Source organism: Echinops telfairi, unplaced genomic scaffold (genome assembly GCF_000313985.2).
Source record: "Echinops telfairi isolate 266 unplaced genomic scaffold, ASM31398v2 ScPeMD7_25;HRSCAF=90, whole genome shotgun sequence".
NCBI lineage: Eukaryota > Metazoa > Chordata > Mammalia > Afrosoricida > Tenrecidae > Echinops > Echinops telfairi.
The window spans coordinates 5,939,360-5,956,194 of NW_022103922.1; the positions used below are offsets into that span (position 1 = coordinate 5,939,360).

Sequence of the window (16,835 nt, forward strand, 5' to 3'; positions counted from 1 at the left end):
TTTATATAGCAAGAAGAAATGTAACAGCTAATTAGTCCACATAGCAGTACAGAAGGCTCAGTTCTACTCATTTTCATTGAATAGTTAATATACTGGAAATCCTTCAAATCCTGTGGGCTTTGGGATCCAAGGTCAGAAAAGGCAGGCAGAGGCTGCCCTCGGGCAGCAGACCGCAGGGTGGGTCAGCAACAGCTGGAGGGTTTAGCCAGACAGGCCCTGATGGGACTCAAACTCAAGCTCAACAACAGGATCCACCAGCTTCAAGCTCAAGTGATGTACCCACCAGCAGCTTGGTGAACCAGGTCTCGAAGGAGCCTCAAGCTCTACCAACATGATCCATGGATTGGCTTGGCCCGCAGGTAGTGTAGCACACAGGTCAAGGCAGAGAACTAGCTACAGCAGCAGCACGTTGGAGTGGGCTTTGCAATCAAACTGTGACCTAATCTCCACCCACATGTTCCTATTGGCCAGGTTGGCACAATAAACCTAACTATCACAGTATCAATTAACACACTGGATTGATCAAACTCAGTGGATTGATTCTCCTTATCTATAAGACCAAGACTCTCCAAGTGCTACCTTCCGAGGACTCTGACTTAATGCAGCAGTATCAATGTACAAGTACATAGAACAGGTCCAAGGTCCCAACCACTGAAATATATGTTGTTGCTAGATGCCATAGAGTTGGCTCCAATTCAAGGTGACCCTATGTACAACAGAACAGAACATTGCCTAGCCCTGTGCCATCCTCAAAATTGTTCTTATGTTTGAGCCCATCGTTGCAGCCACTCTGTCGATCCATCTTGGTGAGGGCCACCCTTCTTTTCACGACCCCTCTACTTTACCAAGCATGTTGTCTTTCTCCAGGGACTGATCTCTTCTGACAACATGTCCAAAGTACGTTATGACCAGATCTAGCCATCCATGCCTCTGAGGAGCATGCTGGCTGTACTTCTTCCCAAACAGATTGGTTGGTTCTTTAGGTGGTCCACAGTACTTTCAATATCTTCGCCAGCCCCATAATTCAAATGCACTGATGCTTCTGAAATATGTGGACACCTGCTTTTCTCCGTGTGCCTCTGACCTAGCAAACAGGTTAATTAGTCATGTTGTGGCAGGAAGGACCTTTTGTTCAAGGTGCCTGTGTATTTTGCCAAGGCAGCGACACCCCAACACTTCATGTTCTTAAATGTTTCCATTCACATCTCTAAAAATATAGCCATGGCATTTCTTCCTGACCTCTTGCTGTTGCAGGGAGAACAGAGGACAAGAGGGAAGATGCTGGTGAAAGCTGCGACCATTCCCTCCCTCTAGCAACGGCAGCAGCAGCCCTGGCACTGCATGGGGTTTTAGTAATCAAGCTTTAAGAGGGGTTGAAGTGCCTGTTTCCACGATGCTGGATCCAGCCATCCAGGTGAGGAAACATGAAAGAGTAACACTCTTCCATCTTTTCAATGTACCCCTCTCACAAAACGCCTTTCCATAACAATACAGAGAGCACGCGAGGTCTTAGCTGGGTACCAAGGAGCCTGGCGTGAGTAGCAACATTCAATTCATAGCAGTTCATTGTTTTCTTCAGCCATGAAACCCCAACTCCTCAGGGTTTGACCATCTTGCGGATCCCCAGGATGCAGTACCATCTATGTGGTGGTTGTTATTATTAGTGCCAGCGAGTAGGTTCTCGCCTCCAGGGACCTTATGCCCAACAGAGTGAGAAGCCCCCTGGCCCAGTGCCCTCCTCGTCATGGCTTCTGTGCTTGAGCCCACTGTTGCACCCATTGTGTCCATCCACCTCACCCAGGACCTCCCTTTTGGGGGTGCCTTTCCACTTTACCAAGCACGGTGTCCTTCTCCAGGGACGGGGCTCTCACGGACTTCAAAGTACGTGAGATGAAGTCTCACCAGCCTGGCTTCCCCAAGGTACCCCGGTTGGACTTCTTCTAAGACAGATTTGTTTGTTCTTTGTCAGTCCATCGGACGTTCGATACTCTTTGGCAGCACCCTAGTGAAATGCTTTGATTCTTCTTCAATCTTCCTTATTCGATGTAAACTTTCATAAGTATACGAGGCAATTGGGAATTCTATGGTACGGGCGGGAGTGCACGAACCCTCAAAATAGCATCTTTGTCTTTCAATATCCTGAAGAGGTCCAGGGTAACCGATTTCTCTAGTGCAACATGTCATGTGATCACTCAACCGTGCTTCCATGAGCATAGCTGGTAGGTCCAAACAAGGTGAAATCCTTGGCGGCTTCCATCGTTTCTCCATGTGTCACGGTGTTCCCTACAGCGTACCTAGTCCTCTCTCCACACCAGGATATTCCGCACCCGAACAAACAAGTCCCACATAGGCCGAAAGGCACACTGAACAAACTCAACCCATTAAGAGATGATCACCGCATGAAAAAATAGATATGAATTATCAAGGGCTCATGAGGGAGGGAGGAAAAAAATGAGGATCTGATACCAAGGGCTCAAGTAGAAAAGAAAACATTTTGAAAATGATGATGGCAACATATATACAAATGTGCTTGCCATAACATCTGCATGTACGGATTGTGATAAGAGCTGTAAGAGCCCCCACTAACATGATTTTTTTTAAAAAACAGAAGAAAAGTGCCCGATTTCATAATAAAGGGTGCAAGTCTCCAAGTACCAAAAAAAGAAATGATCACCCTAAGTCAGTGGTGACTGGCAACTAACCAGAAGATGCTCTCCCTTCTCTTCCCTCCAGCACTGCGTCACCCACCCACGCAACACCACGTACACGGGGGACAGCTTGTCCTGGAGGGTCTGCTTCGTTTCCTTAAAGAACTCGAAGAGAGAAGGCAAGTCAGCCCAGCTGCTGCTCACTCAGCGTTCTCCCTTGACTGGCATTTGCATTCAAATGAGTCAAATTCCAACCCCCTTTTTGATTTCTTGAGAAAGTAGAGATAAAGATGCAACCATTATCCTCACCCCTGATACAAACACTGGTCGTGTTTTAGAGAGCTTCCACCCATTTTCTTCTTCCCTCTAAACATAGGTTAGCTGTTCTCCCCCGTCCGCCCTGCTCACAAACCAAAGACAAAACTCACTGCCATCCAGTCAGTGCCAATCCATAGTGACCCTACGGGGCAGGGCAGGACTGTCCCTGTGAGTTTCCAAGACTGTAACTGTTTACAGGAGCAGAGAAGCCTCGTCTCTCTCTTGAGGAGTGGCTTAACCCTGCAGATCGTACCCCAACGTGTAATCACTACACCATCAGGGCTCCCCCTGCGCTGCCCCCGCCGCCCCTCCCACTCCCACCTCACACGCAGTTGAGATCAAGGTGTATTATATTACATTTCACTGAGATGACAGCACTGCAGGGCGAGATACGTTCCATGATTTCAGATGATACCAGAAAGAAAAGGCGCTGTCAGTTATAGAAGACCACTGACTGGGAGACACAACGGAGATGTTAAAACATGTGTCTTAGAATCAAGGACTGATTTTGCATGGTGCAAAGAAGCCCTGGGGGTGGGGGTGGGGGCAGTGGCTAAAGCCCTTGGCTGCTGACCCAAAGGTCGGTGGTTCTAACTCACCAGCCACTCTGTGGGAAAAAGATGAGGCTGTCTGCTTCTGTTGATTTATGGGCGTGGAAACCCCACTTTCTACTCTGTGTTCTAGGGTCGCTTTGAGTTGGAACAGACTTGGTGGCAAGGCATGGGGTTTGGTTTGGGGGCTTGGTCCAAATGCTCAGATGCAAACTCAAAGGTTGGTAGTTCAAGTCTACCCAGAGGCACCTTTAAGGAAAAGCCTGGCAATCGACTTGTCAAAAAGCAGCCCTCGTGAGCACAGCTCTGCTCTGAGAAGCACGGGATTTCCGTGAGTCGGGACAGGCTCACGTCCTCATTCAAACCCTCTGCCTTCAAGTTGATTATGACTCATAGGCACCATGTAGGACCCAACCTCTGTGGGTTTCCTAACATTGTACTTTTTATGGGAGTAGAAAACCTCATCGTTCTCTTATAGAGTGGCTGATGGTTTCAAACTGCTGACCTTGTGGTTGGCAACCTAGAGATCCACCTGCCTGGAGGGGATGATGACAGCTTTGCTCTCAACACAGGGGACCAGGATTGCCCTACCTAGGTCCAGGTGGGGCTGGGCTGCGAGAACCCCTACAGAAGGCTGCGCCTCCTCGATGTCTTTCTTACGCATCTTTGCCCTGCCCCTGTAGGCACTCAATAAATGTTTGTTGGTCAAAGAAATACATGAAAGTTTAAGAAGAGATGGACCAGGCAGAAGAAGCTAAGCATCATCGTGAGCTCAAAGGATGGTGGGAGCCCACGTGTTGCTGGGAAGCAAGGGGGGTGGGTATCCAGTCCCCTTTTAGAAAATGCACCCTTGACAAACTCATGGGGACAAGGTCTCCTCTGTCACACTTGGAGGGCGGGTGGTGGCGTGGGGACGAGGGGGGCCAGCATGAATCAACGGACTTCTTGGCAACCAGTTGGTGGCGACCCTTGGCTGCAGGGTGGGAGTGAACGGAGTACGTGAGCAGCAGGAGATGGGGGGGCAGCACACCCCAAGGTCTTTCTCCTCCTACTGCCTGTATGTCATTGTCACCTCTTGAGCCATCAAGTCCCTTTCTTTGGTGTCCTTATTCAAGCCGATTTCCACAGAATGCTTGGCTTCCGCCATCTTTGGTATTTGATGCACATTCCCACCGATTTGAATGTGACTCAGATTTGTTTTGGGGGACACTGTCCACTAATTTTGAGTCATAGCTCAGATAAAGCAAGTCCGGGTACCAGCAGGAAGTCATAAATACTCAACGTGCAGGGATGGCATAGAGAGATGATCCAATGGCCAGGAGGACCCCAGGGATCTGCAGTGCTCAGGGCTAATGGACTTGGACATTCATTTTCCTGGGCATCTTGGCTAAGCGACTTACCTAAATCTGTATAATGAGCTTAAAGAAAAATAATAGTAAAAGAGCAAGTCAATCATGCCAGACTTCGGTCCCCACGCACACTCAGGGTTAGTCTCCAGGAGATGTGCACTGTTTGAAGAGACAATTGTGGGTCTCCTGGGTCCTCCTCCCTCCACCATCCAGCACTCACCAATGAGTCTACCACAGGCAAACAATTGCACCAAGTTCTCAGAAAGGAGCAGAAAATCCTACCTCTGGGAGAAGCTTACAGACTAAGAGTCAAGGGAAGTTTTATTTACAGATAAATGCGTACTTATAGATAAACACTAACCAAGAGATAATGTTGATAGGAATTAGTGTTTAGAGCCCAGGGGTCAACATTCAAGCTGGGTGTGTGGGGGGAGGGGGAGGGGGTACCCAGAGACGGCTTCAGAGAGGAAGCGGTATTTCCACTGGGCTTTGAAGAAGGGAGCGGAGTTGGACACAGAGAGACAGGGATAAGGGTGTACAAACTGATTCAGAAAGAGTTCATGGAAAAGATGATGGAGTTTTTGAACTTTCTGAAGCCTCCTTGTATGGGACTCAAGTAGTTCTTTTCTGGTTATAAGTTGGGCTGCTAACCTCAAAGTCAGCAGTTCAAAAACACCGGCTGCTCCTTGGGAGAAAGACGAGGCTTCCTACAGTCTGGGAAACTCACAGGGGCAGGGCTACTCTCTTACAGGGTCGCCGTGAGTTGGAATGGATTGGATGGCAGTAAATTTGGTTTCTTTCTTTCTTTCTTTTTTAAAGTGTCATGTCAAAATGGAGGAAGAGGACTCCTGCTCTGTGACAAGCTATCCCCTGGACAGAAAACAAGATGCGTTTGTCAAGGCCTGTCTATGGGGCACTGTCTGGCCAGACCTCTCTGGGGCTTCAGAAGTCAGACCCCTCTTAGGATTCAAGCCAGAAAATGTCCTAGGGTTTCAGAGTGTGAAATCATAAAGGAATTCCACGCAAGTCTCGATTGGGGTGTATCAGAGCCCCTGAAACCCACAGGCAGTAGCTGGGACGCATGCTGAGAAACAAGGAGATGGCAGCCCTTCTGGGACCCACCCTGGCATCTGCCAGGGCCCCACTTACCGTGGACGTGGACGCTGTTTGGCTGGAAAGGAGAGCCCGTCTCTGGCTGGTAGGACTTCAGGTGAGCCCCGGGCGGCGGCCGGGGGAGTGCGGCCTGCGTCCTCTGCAGGATCGAGGAGGGGGCTGTTATTCTCCGGGGGCTGATGTGGTGCGGAGACGAAGCAGAAGGGGCAAACCTGGGGAAACAACCAGAAGAGGAACCCATGAGGGACACTGAATAGAAACATGCGTCAAAGCCAGGTGCTGACGCCCTACTCTGCCTGGGAGAAGTGTTGGGACACTGACTGCAAGGTTGATGGTTCTAATCCACCAGCCATTGCACAGGAGAAAGAGGAAGCCATCTGCTATAGATTTATAGCAGGGGTGGGGAAGGTCCAGCCCTTGGGCCGTAGAAGGCTCCCAAATCATCAGTATCAGCTGAGGTCACGCGCCTCCCTCCACAAAGAGAAGTCGTTCCATTAGGGAGGAGTTAATGCTATGTTTGACCAAAGACAGCAAAAGCTCCTTTTTCAGCTGAGAAGTGAGCGCAGCTCTTGAAAGATGTGATCAATACCCACATGGCCCTTGGCGGAAGAGAAAGGTCCCCCATCCAAGATTGACACCTTTAAAGGAGACCGTCCGCTGCCCTCTGTGAGGTAGAATCGACTCAGAGGCGGTGGGTTGGGTTGGGTTGGGTTGGGTTGGGTTGGGTTTTAGGAAACCTCAACGGAAAGGAGACCTGGTGGGCGCACCGATTAAGCACTTGGCCGCCAACCTGGTGTTTGGTGGTTTGAACCTATCAAACGGTTCCTGGGAGAAAGGCCTGAGCGTCTGCCCCTTACAGCGCCTGAAAGATCAAACCCAAGACTGCTTGATCGCCTCAAGTTCACAGCGACCCTCGGCTGGGCCTCCAAGGGTGTAAATCTTGACCAGAGCATGGCTCTCATCTTTCTCCCGAGGAACGGCTGGCAGGTTTGAAGTGCAGTCAGCACTCCAAAGCTTAACCCACAGCGTGACCAGAGCTCCTGTAAACATTTAGAGCCAAGGGAACCCTACGGGGCAGTCACCTGAGGCCACAGCAAAATCTCAACTGGGAAACCAAGTGAATGTAAGAGACCCGCCCTGGGGAGAAGTGAGAGACAGTTGGGTTGATCAAGCTTCCTAAAGTGCGTTTCGAATATCGTGGGTGTGGTGTCGAAGCACATTTGGCTAGGCCCCTTTTCTGTTAACTTTAAAATCCCTTTGCATTTCAGGGGAAACTGAATCCATATGTTTCTGATTCATTTACACATAGCCCATAAACACTGTGCTTTGGATGGTGTACTTGATGTCCAGGAAGTGCCGCGAGTCCTTACTCAAAGCCCCTCTGATCCCATCCTCCTTAAGCAAGACGTTGTTTTTTGCCAGGAGTAAATTAGTGTACACCTCCAAGGTCAAGGGTGGTTGGAAATGCAGAATCAGAGAGAATGGACGGGGTTCTGTGCTCAGCAAAGAACATTCCCCGGGGTGTCAGAGAGTCGCCTTTAGCAGGAGCGCAAGTCAGTCACAGAAAGCCTTTGGGTTCTCAGAGGGAGGTGGGGTGCGTCTTGTGCTTCAATAAGGTGACATCACGGAGCAGGCTGGGCTGTGAAATGGGCAATCGTATTGATCCTCTGCTGTAGGCGAGCGCTGGCAGCATCGAGATCCCTAGCCTTGAAAGTGACAGCTTGTGCTTTGTAACAGCCGTCTCGTTGATTCTGGCTCACAGCGACCCGACAGGGCAGGGCAGAACCAGCCGCCCCCGTGGGTTTTCTGAGACGTTGACTACGTATGTGAGTAGAAAGCCTTGTTTTCTCCTGCAGAGTGGTTCGTGGGTTTGAACCGATGACCTTGTGGTTAGCAAGCAGCCCACGGAGTCACTTGTATGGACATGCTGCTCACCGCTTCACTCAGAGGAGCCTCGGAAGAACATCCTGGGGACCTAATGCCCCCCAAAATCCACCCCCAGAAAACTGCAGGGAGAGCAGTCCTTCTCTGGTGCGCATGGGGTCACTGGGGCCAGCACGGACCAGATGGCAACCAGGCACATGGAAGAGGATGTGGACTTGGGAGGACAATGTCAGTGTGTTGGTAATGCGGGGAACAGATGAAAACGACATTCAATTGGGCTAGTTCGGGGTCAGCGTGGGGAGAGTGAGGAGGTCACAGAAGCCACCACTGCAGTGGAATGAGTCCACAAAGCACTGGGTGGAAGGCGACACATGTACAAAGGATTGGTTTATTGGCATTTGTGGCCGATGGCTGAGGCTCAAGGTGAGCCTGGTGTGTGGCACAGAGCACCTCCCAGCCCTGTTCCCTCGTTGGCGCACTCCAATCTCTCACTGCGGCCACCGTGTGCTTTGAGTGCTGTAGATCCACAGGGCCTTTGTGTACAAGTGAAGTTCACCAGGCCTTTCTTCCTAGTCTGCCTTCATCTGGAAGCTCCACTGAGATCTATCCAGGACCTGGACCGATACTGCTGGTCTCTGAACAACGCCGGTGGCAGAGCTCCCAGCAGCACAGCACCACCCAGGGGTGCCCACCCCAAGTCCACTGGGCTGATGGTTGCCTTCACTGTGCCCGAAGGTGGGCCGTGTTCTGCCCCAACACATTTTGGTCACCGATGCTTCTGTCACTGATTTTGGGGGTACAAGTCAATTCACTTGAGTCCTCTTTGGGGAAGGACTCTACTCGTTAAAAATTAAGGGTGTGTGAGTTGAATTTCTCAAGTAATTTACAATGTCCTGAGCCAGGACACTGGATGTGGGCAAACTTCTAGACGTTTACTGGAGGCAGAAAGAAGCCGTGGGACATAAGTCCTGTTTCGTTGTTTTTTTTCTTTGCTGAGGGTAGAGGGACGTTATGGACGAAGTTTATATCAGGACCAAGATGGGGGGAACTGGGGCAGCGAACCACAAGTTCAGCAGTTTGAGGCCACCAGCCACTCCATGGGAGAAAGATGAGGCATTTACTCCATGAAGAGTTACAACCTCAAAGACCCACGGGGGCAGCTTTTCCCTGTCTCTTAAGGCCGCTGTGAGTCGGAATCCACTTGATGGCAGCGAGCTCCGTTTGGGAAGCAGCCGAGAGAAGCCTTGGTGGCGCAGTGGTGGAACTCTCACCTTCCACCAAGGAGACTCGGGTGAGATGCTTGGCCAAAGCCCCTCATCCCAGCTGCCACCCATCTGTCCCTAGAGGCTGCATGTTGCTCTGACACTGAACAGGTAACAGCAGAGCTTCTAGAGCAGCGGTTCGCAACCTGTGGGTGGTGACCCCTTTGGGGGTGGAACAACCCTTTCACAGGGGTCTCTCGATTCATAACAGTAGTAAAACGACAGTGAAGAAGTAGCAAAGAAAATCATTTGATGGTTGGCTGTCACCACAACATGAGGAACGCATGAAAGGGTCATGGCATGAGGAAGGTTGAGAACCACTGCTGTAAAGACGTCTTGTGCAGCAGATTTGCCCAGTGCCATGTATCTTTTGATCTTTTGTGCTGCTTCCACGAGCACTGATTGTGGATCCACGCAAGACGAAATCCTTGAGGACGTCCATCTTTTTCCAAGTATCATGATGTTGTCTCTCGGTCCCGTTGTGAGGATTCTGGGTTTCTTTGAGCTGAGTTATAATCTGCACCGAAGGCTGCCGCCTTTGATCTTCAGCAGCAAATGCTTGACTTCCTCCCCTATTTCAGCAAGCAGCTGCACACTGCAAGTTGTTAATAAGTCTTCCTCCAATCTTCAGGTCCCGTTTTTCTTCACACGTACCCCAAAGGGGTCATGACCCACAGGTTGAGAACCACTGTTTTAGAGTATTGAAAAGCAAGGACGTTGCTTTTAGGGCTAAGGTGCACCTGGCCCAAGCCACGGCATTTGCCATTGCCTCATATGCATGCAGATCTTGGACAATGAGGGAGGAAGACCAAAGAAGAATGGACGCATCTGAATCGTGGTGCTGGAGAAGCATACTGAAAATACCAGGGACTGCTACACAAACCGAAGAGTCTGTCTTGGGAGAAGTACAGCCAGAGTGCTCCTTAGAGACCGGAGTGGGGACGCTTCATCTCACGTACTTTGGATGTGTTGTCAGGAGAGACCTGTCCCTGAAGAAGAACATCCTCTTGGTCAAATACAGGACAAGAGGGACTGCCCGTGGCTGCAATGACGGGCGCAAACATAGGCGCAATTGTGAGATGGCAAAGGGCAGGGCGTGTTCTGTTCTGTGGTCCATGGGATCACTTTGAGCGGGAACCAAACAGCAACATGGTTTTCAGGCTTGACCCAATTCCACACGTTACTTGTTACCAGTTCGGACTGGACTTTACTCTGTGTTATTAAGATTAAAATAAATCAAATGAAATCATATAACGTTAATAAATTCAAACTGGAGTAGGTCAGGCCATGTAACACTAAGGAGCAAAGTCACATGGTACCGTTGATAGAATTCCAAGTGCAGTGTGGCAATCCATCCATGTAATAACAAAATAGTAATAAACGAATAAAATAAACAGTGAAAGTGAAATAAACACACACGACAGCAGGCTTTGATATGAGAAGGCAATGAACAGTACACAACGTTCATGTGGAACACACTCAGACATGGAGAAAAGGTGGGAAGCGACCAGGCACGGTCGCGGTCAACATGCCAACTGCCAGAATAAAGAATCTGCGGTCACTCAGCACTGACGAGTCCAGTGTCAGAAACCAGTGTGTACACAGGGAGACCCCCAAGGTCAGAGCCAATTTGTCACGTTGCAAAAAGGCTACATAAGATTGATCTGAAAGCCTCTGGGACCCTCAGTATTAATCTCTTCTTGCTTCATTATTAATTTAATTTCTATGAATGTGGTCGTTTGTGCTAAAAGGAATCCGCCAAAAAAGTGTAGTCCCCGAAGTAAAACTGAAATGGGTTTGAAGTCTTTAGTGACAAACACGTTCATCTTAAACAACAGCAACAAGGTTGTACGCAGTTCTCTAACCTATTTTACTTCTACGGAGCATCTTGCTTCCTGGGATGACATCATGCTGACCACCCTGAGTTACCATGAAGTGCAGGAGTCAAGAGAGCGGCTTCTGAAATCTCTCAGGTCCACCCTGTCCATCAGCTGTCGCGGACACTTCACAGGTGGATCTCAACATCACTTACCTCTCATGCTTCTTTGAAACAACAGATGACTGTTCTATAAATATGTATACAACGAAGAAGAAGAAGTAGAAGAAGAAGAAATCATTGCTTAACCAGAAATATTTCACACCAAAGCAAACCAGGCAATTGTTCAACCATTAGTACTCATTTAGTGGAGGCATTTGTACAATCTTAGCCTGCGCATTGATTTGAGAGTGAGGGGTGAAACCAGAAATTGGGAAACAGGTTTTAAGGGATCTGTGGGCTTCCGAGAGTGTAACTCCTGATGGGAGTACAAACCCCCACGATTCCAAGTGACGCGATGGCAGTGAGTTTGGTGCACTGAGGAATGAGAAAGTTTCCGCAAATATTCATACACACACCTGAGACACTGTGGGACCATCCTAACATACTGCTTGGTCACGCCCCTTACCCCTGCCCTCCTACTCTGCTTCCCTGCTCCTCCCTCTGGAATCTTTGGGCTCCCTGACCCTGTAGGAAGTAGGGCAGCATCTTCTAAGTGCAATACTGGGTTGTAGATTGTTTCCCAGAATGGTCAGATCCAACCAAGACGCATACAGCTGCTGACGGTGGTATGCAAATCAACTGCCAAGGAGGAAGAGGTGGGTATTGGCATAGATCCAGAGAAATGCCAAATCCATCTAGCTGATTCTGGTCCCATAGTAGCTGTAGTGTGCATGTTGGGCTGCTAACCACAGGGTTGGCAGTTCAAGCCCACTAATGGCTCTGCAGGAAAAAGATAAGGCTTTCTGTTCCCATAAAGATTTAAAGCTTTGGAAACACTCAGAGGCAGTTCTATTCTGTCCTACAGGGTGACTACGAGTCAGAATAGAGCGATGGCGTGAGAGTCAAATACATCAGGGCTTGGTCCTGGCTCACCCTTCAACCAACCAACCCCCGAACAGCAGACAATCAAGTCGATGCTGGCTCATGACGTGTCAAGGTGTTTCAGAGCAAGTTTACTCTGTAAGGATTTTTGAAATTTAATTTGAATAATACCTTAACGTGTTTGGGGCAAAAGTTTACTCAGAAACTTATGCTCCCATGACCATTTCTATACGAATTATTCACCAACATTAGTTACATTGGCCACAGCGGTCAACCTTCTCTTTAATTCAGTTCTTTCTCCACCAGGATTGCAAGGTTGGTAATGTTGATGTAGGTAGGAAGCGGGCTGCCCTACCTTTCTTCTGCAGCACTTCTAGATGTGTTCAAACTGCCAGCATTTTCAGGTTAACAGCTGAGAACCTACTCTTAACAGGTTAACAGCTGTGCCACCTACTCTTGCTCCAGAAGCCACAAGTCCCACTTTCCTTAGAAATAATGTCACCATGGACCTGAAGACACACCAAACTCACTGCCTTCAACCTGACCCTGCCCCAGAGCGACCTGTGTAGAGTTCCTGAGACTGTCAGTCTTCAGGAGAGCAGACAGCCTCATCTGGCAACCTGGTGGTTAGCAGCCCAACGCCTAGCCCACAGTGCTACCAGGGCACCTCACAGACCCGAGATTCTCACTCAACTCAACACCTGCTGTGGCAGGTTGCCTCTTCTGTCCCTCATTCATGGAGAAATCCTGAGAAAATTCCCTAGCTTCCCCTTGCCTCAATTTCCTCAGCTGCAACATACAGATAACCTCAGCTCTCACTGGGAATGGCAAAGCAGAAGATCACCCATTTCTTGGTTCACTCAGGAGGTAGCTATTGCCTCCTTCCCCCTGAAGGGAAGGAATTGGATGGTGCCCGGCTATTGGACTGAACATTTTGATCAAGTCTCTATAGGAGAAACTTGATTCACAACGGGGGTTAAAATGAAAAACAGAATTTCCATTTTTCATGGAATTCAGATGTTCTGAAGCCACAGAACCTGGCTGAATCACCAAATATATTGCCCTGAGATCATCTTTAAACTGACACCAAAAATAATCCCCGGGGTCTTCTTGAAACAGTGCTCACTGCCATGCAGTTGACTCGGGTTCACAGTGACCCTGCAGGACAGGACAGAACTGTCCCTTTGAGTTCCTTAACCTCTACATCTTCACAGGAGCAGAAAGCCTCATCTCTCTCGCACAAAGGGGTTGGTGAGTTCAAGTGCTGCCCTTGCAGTTGACAGCCCAATGCATAACCCACTGAGCTACTAAACTAAACAATGTTGTTGGGTGCTGTCGAGTTGCTTGATTAGTAGTTGGAAGCCTTGATCTTTTTTTTTTTAAATGAAGGGCTGCAGGGACAGACAGATATACAGGGTTAGGAGGGAGAGTTGAACTATACTTAGGAACATATTTACGTTTATCTGAAGATACAGCCATCAGTGTTGGAAAGCAAAGGAAGGGCAAAGTTATGAAAATATCGGTGATATAACCGAACACCTTGAGGGAATGAGGCATTGGGTCTGGTGGCTCATGACCATAGCTTCGGGGGCACATCAAGGTCAATGGGTATAACATGGTCCACAAGGACACTGTTGAACCTCACTGCACCTTGGTGAGTAGCAACCAGAGTTGTCAAAGCTCCTGAGTGGTGAGTGAAGGTGCACCTATTGACCTATCCCTCCTCAGAGGAAAGAGTGGAGAAAACAGAAACTGCACGGAAGCCATTCATCCAGTGCACGGATAGAGCACAGGAGCATCAGTATCCACAGCCCAGACTCGAGAAGAACCCAATGGAGCCCGGTCATTGGGAGGATGCCATTGGGAGGTCCTGGATAGACTGGCCAGAGAGAGACTGGCGGAACCCCTGAGACTCTGACCCTGGGTCACTTGTCAGGTCTAGAAATGAACTCACCCCGTGGCTCAATTTTCAGCCATACAATAGAGACAGGTCTGCCTGGAGAATCTTTTAATTGGCTAACTCCTTCCCGAAAGGGCTCTTTTCCCTGCCTATAAGCCCCACATGGTGCTATGCGTAATTTTTAGTTTTATTTCTTCCAATAAAATTTACCAATAAGCTGCACTGCTGGTCAAGCACATCTCATAACTGTGTCTTCCCGTTCTTCCCCTGCACCTGAGATGTAAGCAGTTCCAGGGAGCCCTCTGGGGCTGTGTGCCTTGGGAGTTAACACCCTTAAAAAGAGGCACGGCAGCATTTATAGGAGCCGTTGGCTTGGTGATTGATGGGAGCTATGGACTGCCACCCTCCCTCACCGCCCCCACCGCCCCCACGCATGCTTTCTCTGACGAGGGGATGTCAAAACATTCTTGGAAAAGTTCTGTGATCTTTAAATTCCATTTTTCCACCAACTTTGTGAAGCCCCTCATATGGCTTCCCAAACAAGGAAGAATACTTTCAAACAGCTGGACTCTGTCTCCACCTGAAAAAAGTCCTGTTAATTTGCTGCGTAGAAAGGAAATAACAAGTCTGCGGTGGATCTGGGGAGGTGGGTTTTTTTTCTTTTTAAAGCCCTCCAAAGAATTGTGGGGTCTCATCTCGGGGGGTGGGGGCGGTTCAAACTCATCTGTGAAAGCTGATCAGTGAGAAATGGCTGCAGCAGTTGGCCAAAGACAGCGGGGAAGGAAAAAAAAACAACCTTTTTAAAACCCCAAAGAAAAGCACAGTTTTAAGGATTTCACATCTGATTTCACAGCCAACAACAACCCCCCGATGATAATCCCCACTTTGTATGGCAAGACAGCACTCCATTTCAGTAGACTTTCGTGGTCTTTATAACGATTTATGAATCACTTCATGAATTCCTGGCTGCCTCATCTTGGTGACTATAGTATCTACTTATACCTCCCTTCTGTCTCACAAAAGAGACACTTGGACTCAGTTCAATCCAGATTTGTCCACGAGTGAATCACAGCACGTTACTGGGGGAACGGCAAATTGAATTCTGCTCCTAAACAATCGACACCAGCTTTCAATCGTGTAGAAACGGCCACTGGAAAGTGTGGGTCATTGGAACACTCTCTACCCGGGCAGGCCCCAAGCAAGCCACTGGCTATACGGCTGTCTGAGGAGTCTGTCCCAAACCAGCCAAAGAGCTAGGTCTCCCTCGGAGGGGCCTTAGCAGCTCTTCATCCTTTCCCCAGCCTGCGTCAACGCTGATTACAAATAATTCCCGAGGGAGGTCAAGATCAAGACTCAAACAGTGATTGCTTACTCCTCCACAAAGCACGACAATGGCAGGGCCATGAAGTTGGCTGCATGGCTGAGTTGTGTCCCCCCCAAAGGAAATGTCCCTCAGACGATGACTTTGTTTGGAAATGAGTTTTTCCTAATGATGTTAATGAGGTCATATGGGATGCTCCTTAGAAACCAGGATGGAGAGATCTGTCATACACTTGAGACATGTTATCAGGAGGGACCAGACACTGGAGAAGGGTCAACTTTGTCAACAAAAGAGAGGAAGACTCAACAAGACAGACTAACAGGGTGGCTGCAACAATGGCCTCAAACACAGCAGCGAGTTTGCTCCTGAGTCAGAGTCCCCTGGACAGCTCCTTAACAACCACTGGGACAACAAGAGAAGGGTGGGTCTGAAACCTCATCACTTCTGCGTGGTGGCTTGTAAAAGGGCAGAAAGACACAGACACTTCTTAGGAGGAGTCGGATGCCACAGGGGGGTCGTCGACAAGCAAAGTGACACCAGGGCTCACCAGAAGACACCAGAAACGAGGAGAGAGGTCCCAGGAAGCAGCGACACAGCTGGGGCTTGACGTGGACCTTTTGTCTCCAGAGCGGGGAAGAAGTCAAGGTCCTCCGTGTACTTTAGAGCCGCCTGATTGTGGTCTCTTTGGCTGGGGTAGCACTGGGTGCCCAAGACAGCTGGGTTTCTATGACAAGATGACCATGAGTTTCAAGAATGCTCCCACGTGCATTATGATGAAAGGGTGCTTGGAGACAGAGAAGAGGCAGGGTATTTGAGGCTGCAGGGGAGCTAGTCACACAGATTGAGAAGACACGATCATCAGCATCCAAGGTATAGACGTGTTTTCTCGCTGGAGAAGCTGGGCCAGAACCCAGCTCACCCACATTTTGTCCCCCTTCTGATAGAGATGGGAAGGAGATCAAGGCTATGTTGGCGACAAGAACTATGCAGGACACATTTTTACCAGAGTCCAGCCTGATCTGGGATTTCTTGAGTGCAGAATGGCTGTGACTGAGTTGTTTCGGGCTCTGATGTGACGGAGGGAGGGAGACACGGGAGCAAAGTCAGAATCTGCCAAATTCTCTAAAAATAAAAAAAGCACCAACCAGAAGAGAATATATCTAGGGTGGTCCAAGACACTGGGCACTCAGGTTTCTGCTCTGGAACAAGCCATGTGCTACGATCACAGCCGTTAGGCTGCCCGGAGAAGGTCAAAACAAGGCTGTCTACTCATGGACCCAAGGTCATGAAGGAGCTTCTCTCGCGTGTCAGGCGTGACCTTCCATCTGGCCCACGACCTTGAGGAGAGGGGACTGAGCAAGTTATATAAGAGATGCAGAAGGGTGCCGAGAAAGGGTGGTATACGTAGATTTCAAACAAAACAAAAACCACAAACAAGGACTATCCCGCCCCCTTTTCAGGCTACACAACTGCAAGTAGAAGTGTTTTGAAGACCGTAGTACTAAGAACATTCAGAATCACGTTTCAATACAGAACTCCTGCCAAATACCATCCGGTGCCTTTGCGGGCTGCTGAAGAAGACCTCAAAAGTACATCTAATCCATGCATTTGAAAAGAAACAAGCTGGAG

General features: G+C 49.1%; 1 protein-coding gene across 1 annotated transcript in view; it reads right to left on the reverse strand.

Moving 5' to 3' along the window:
• GLIS3 (GLIS family zinc finger 3) overlaps positions 1–16,835 on the reverse strand; it is a 443,094-nt gene that overhangs the window by 24,193 nt on the left and 402,066 nt on the right. Inside the window, exon 9 of the mRNA XM_004714455.2 lies at positions 6,016–6,191. Within this exon, the coding sequence (XP_004714512.1) occupies positions 6,016–6,191 (176 nt within the window). The remainder of the gene's footprint in view (positions 1–6,015; positions 6,192–16,835) is intronic.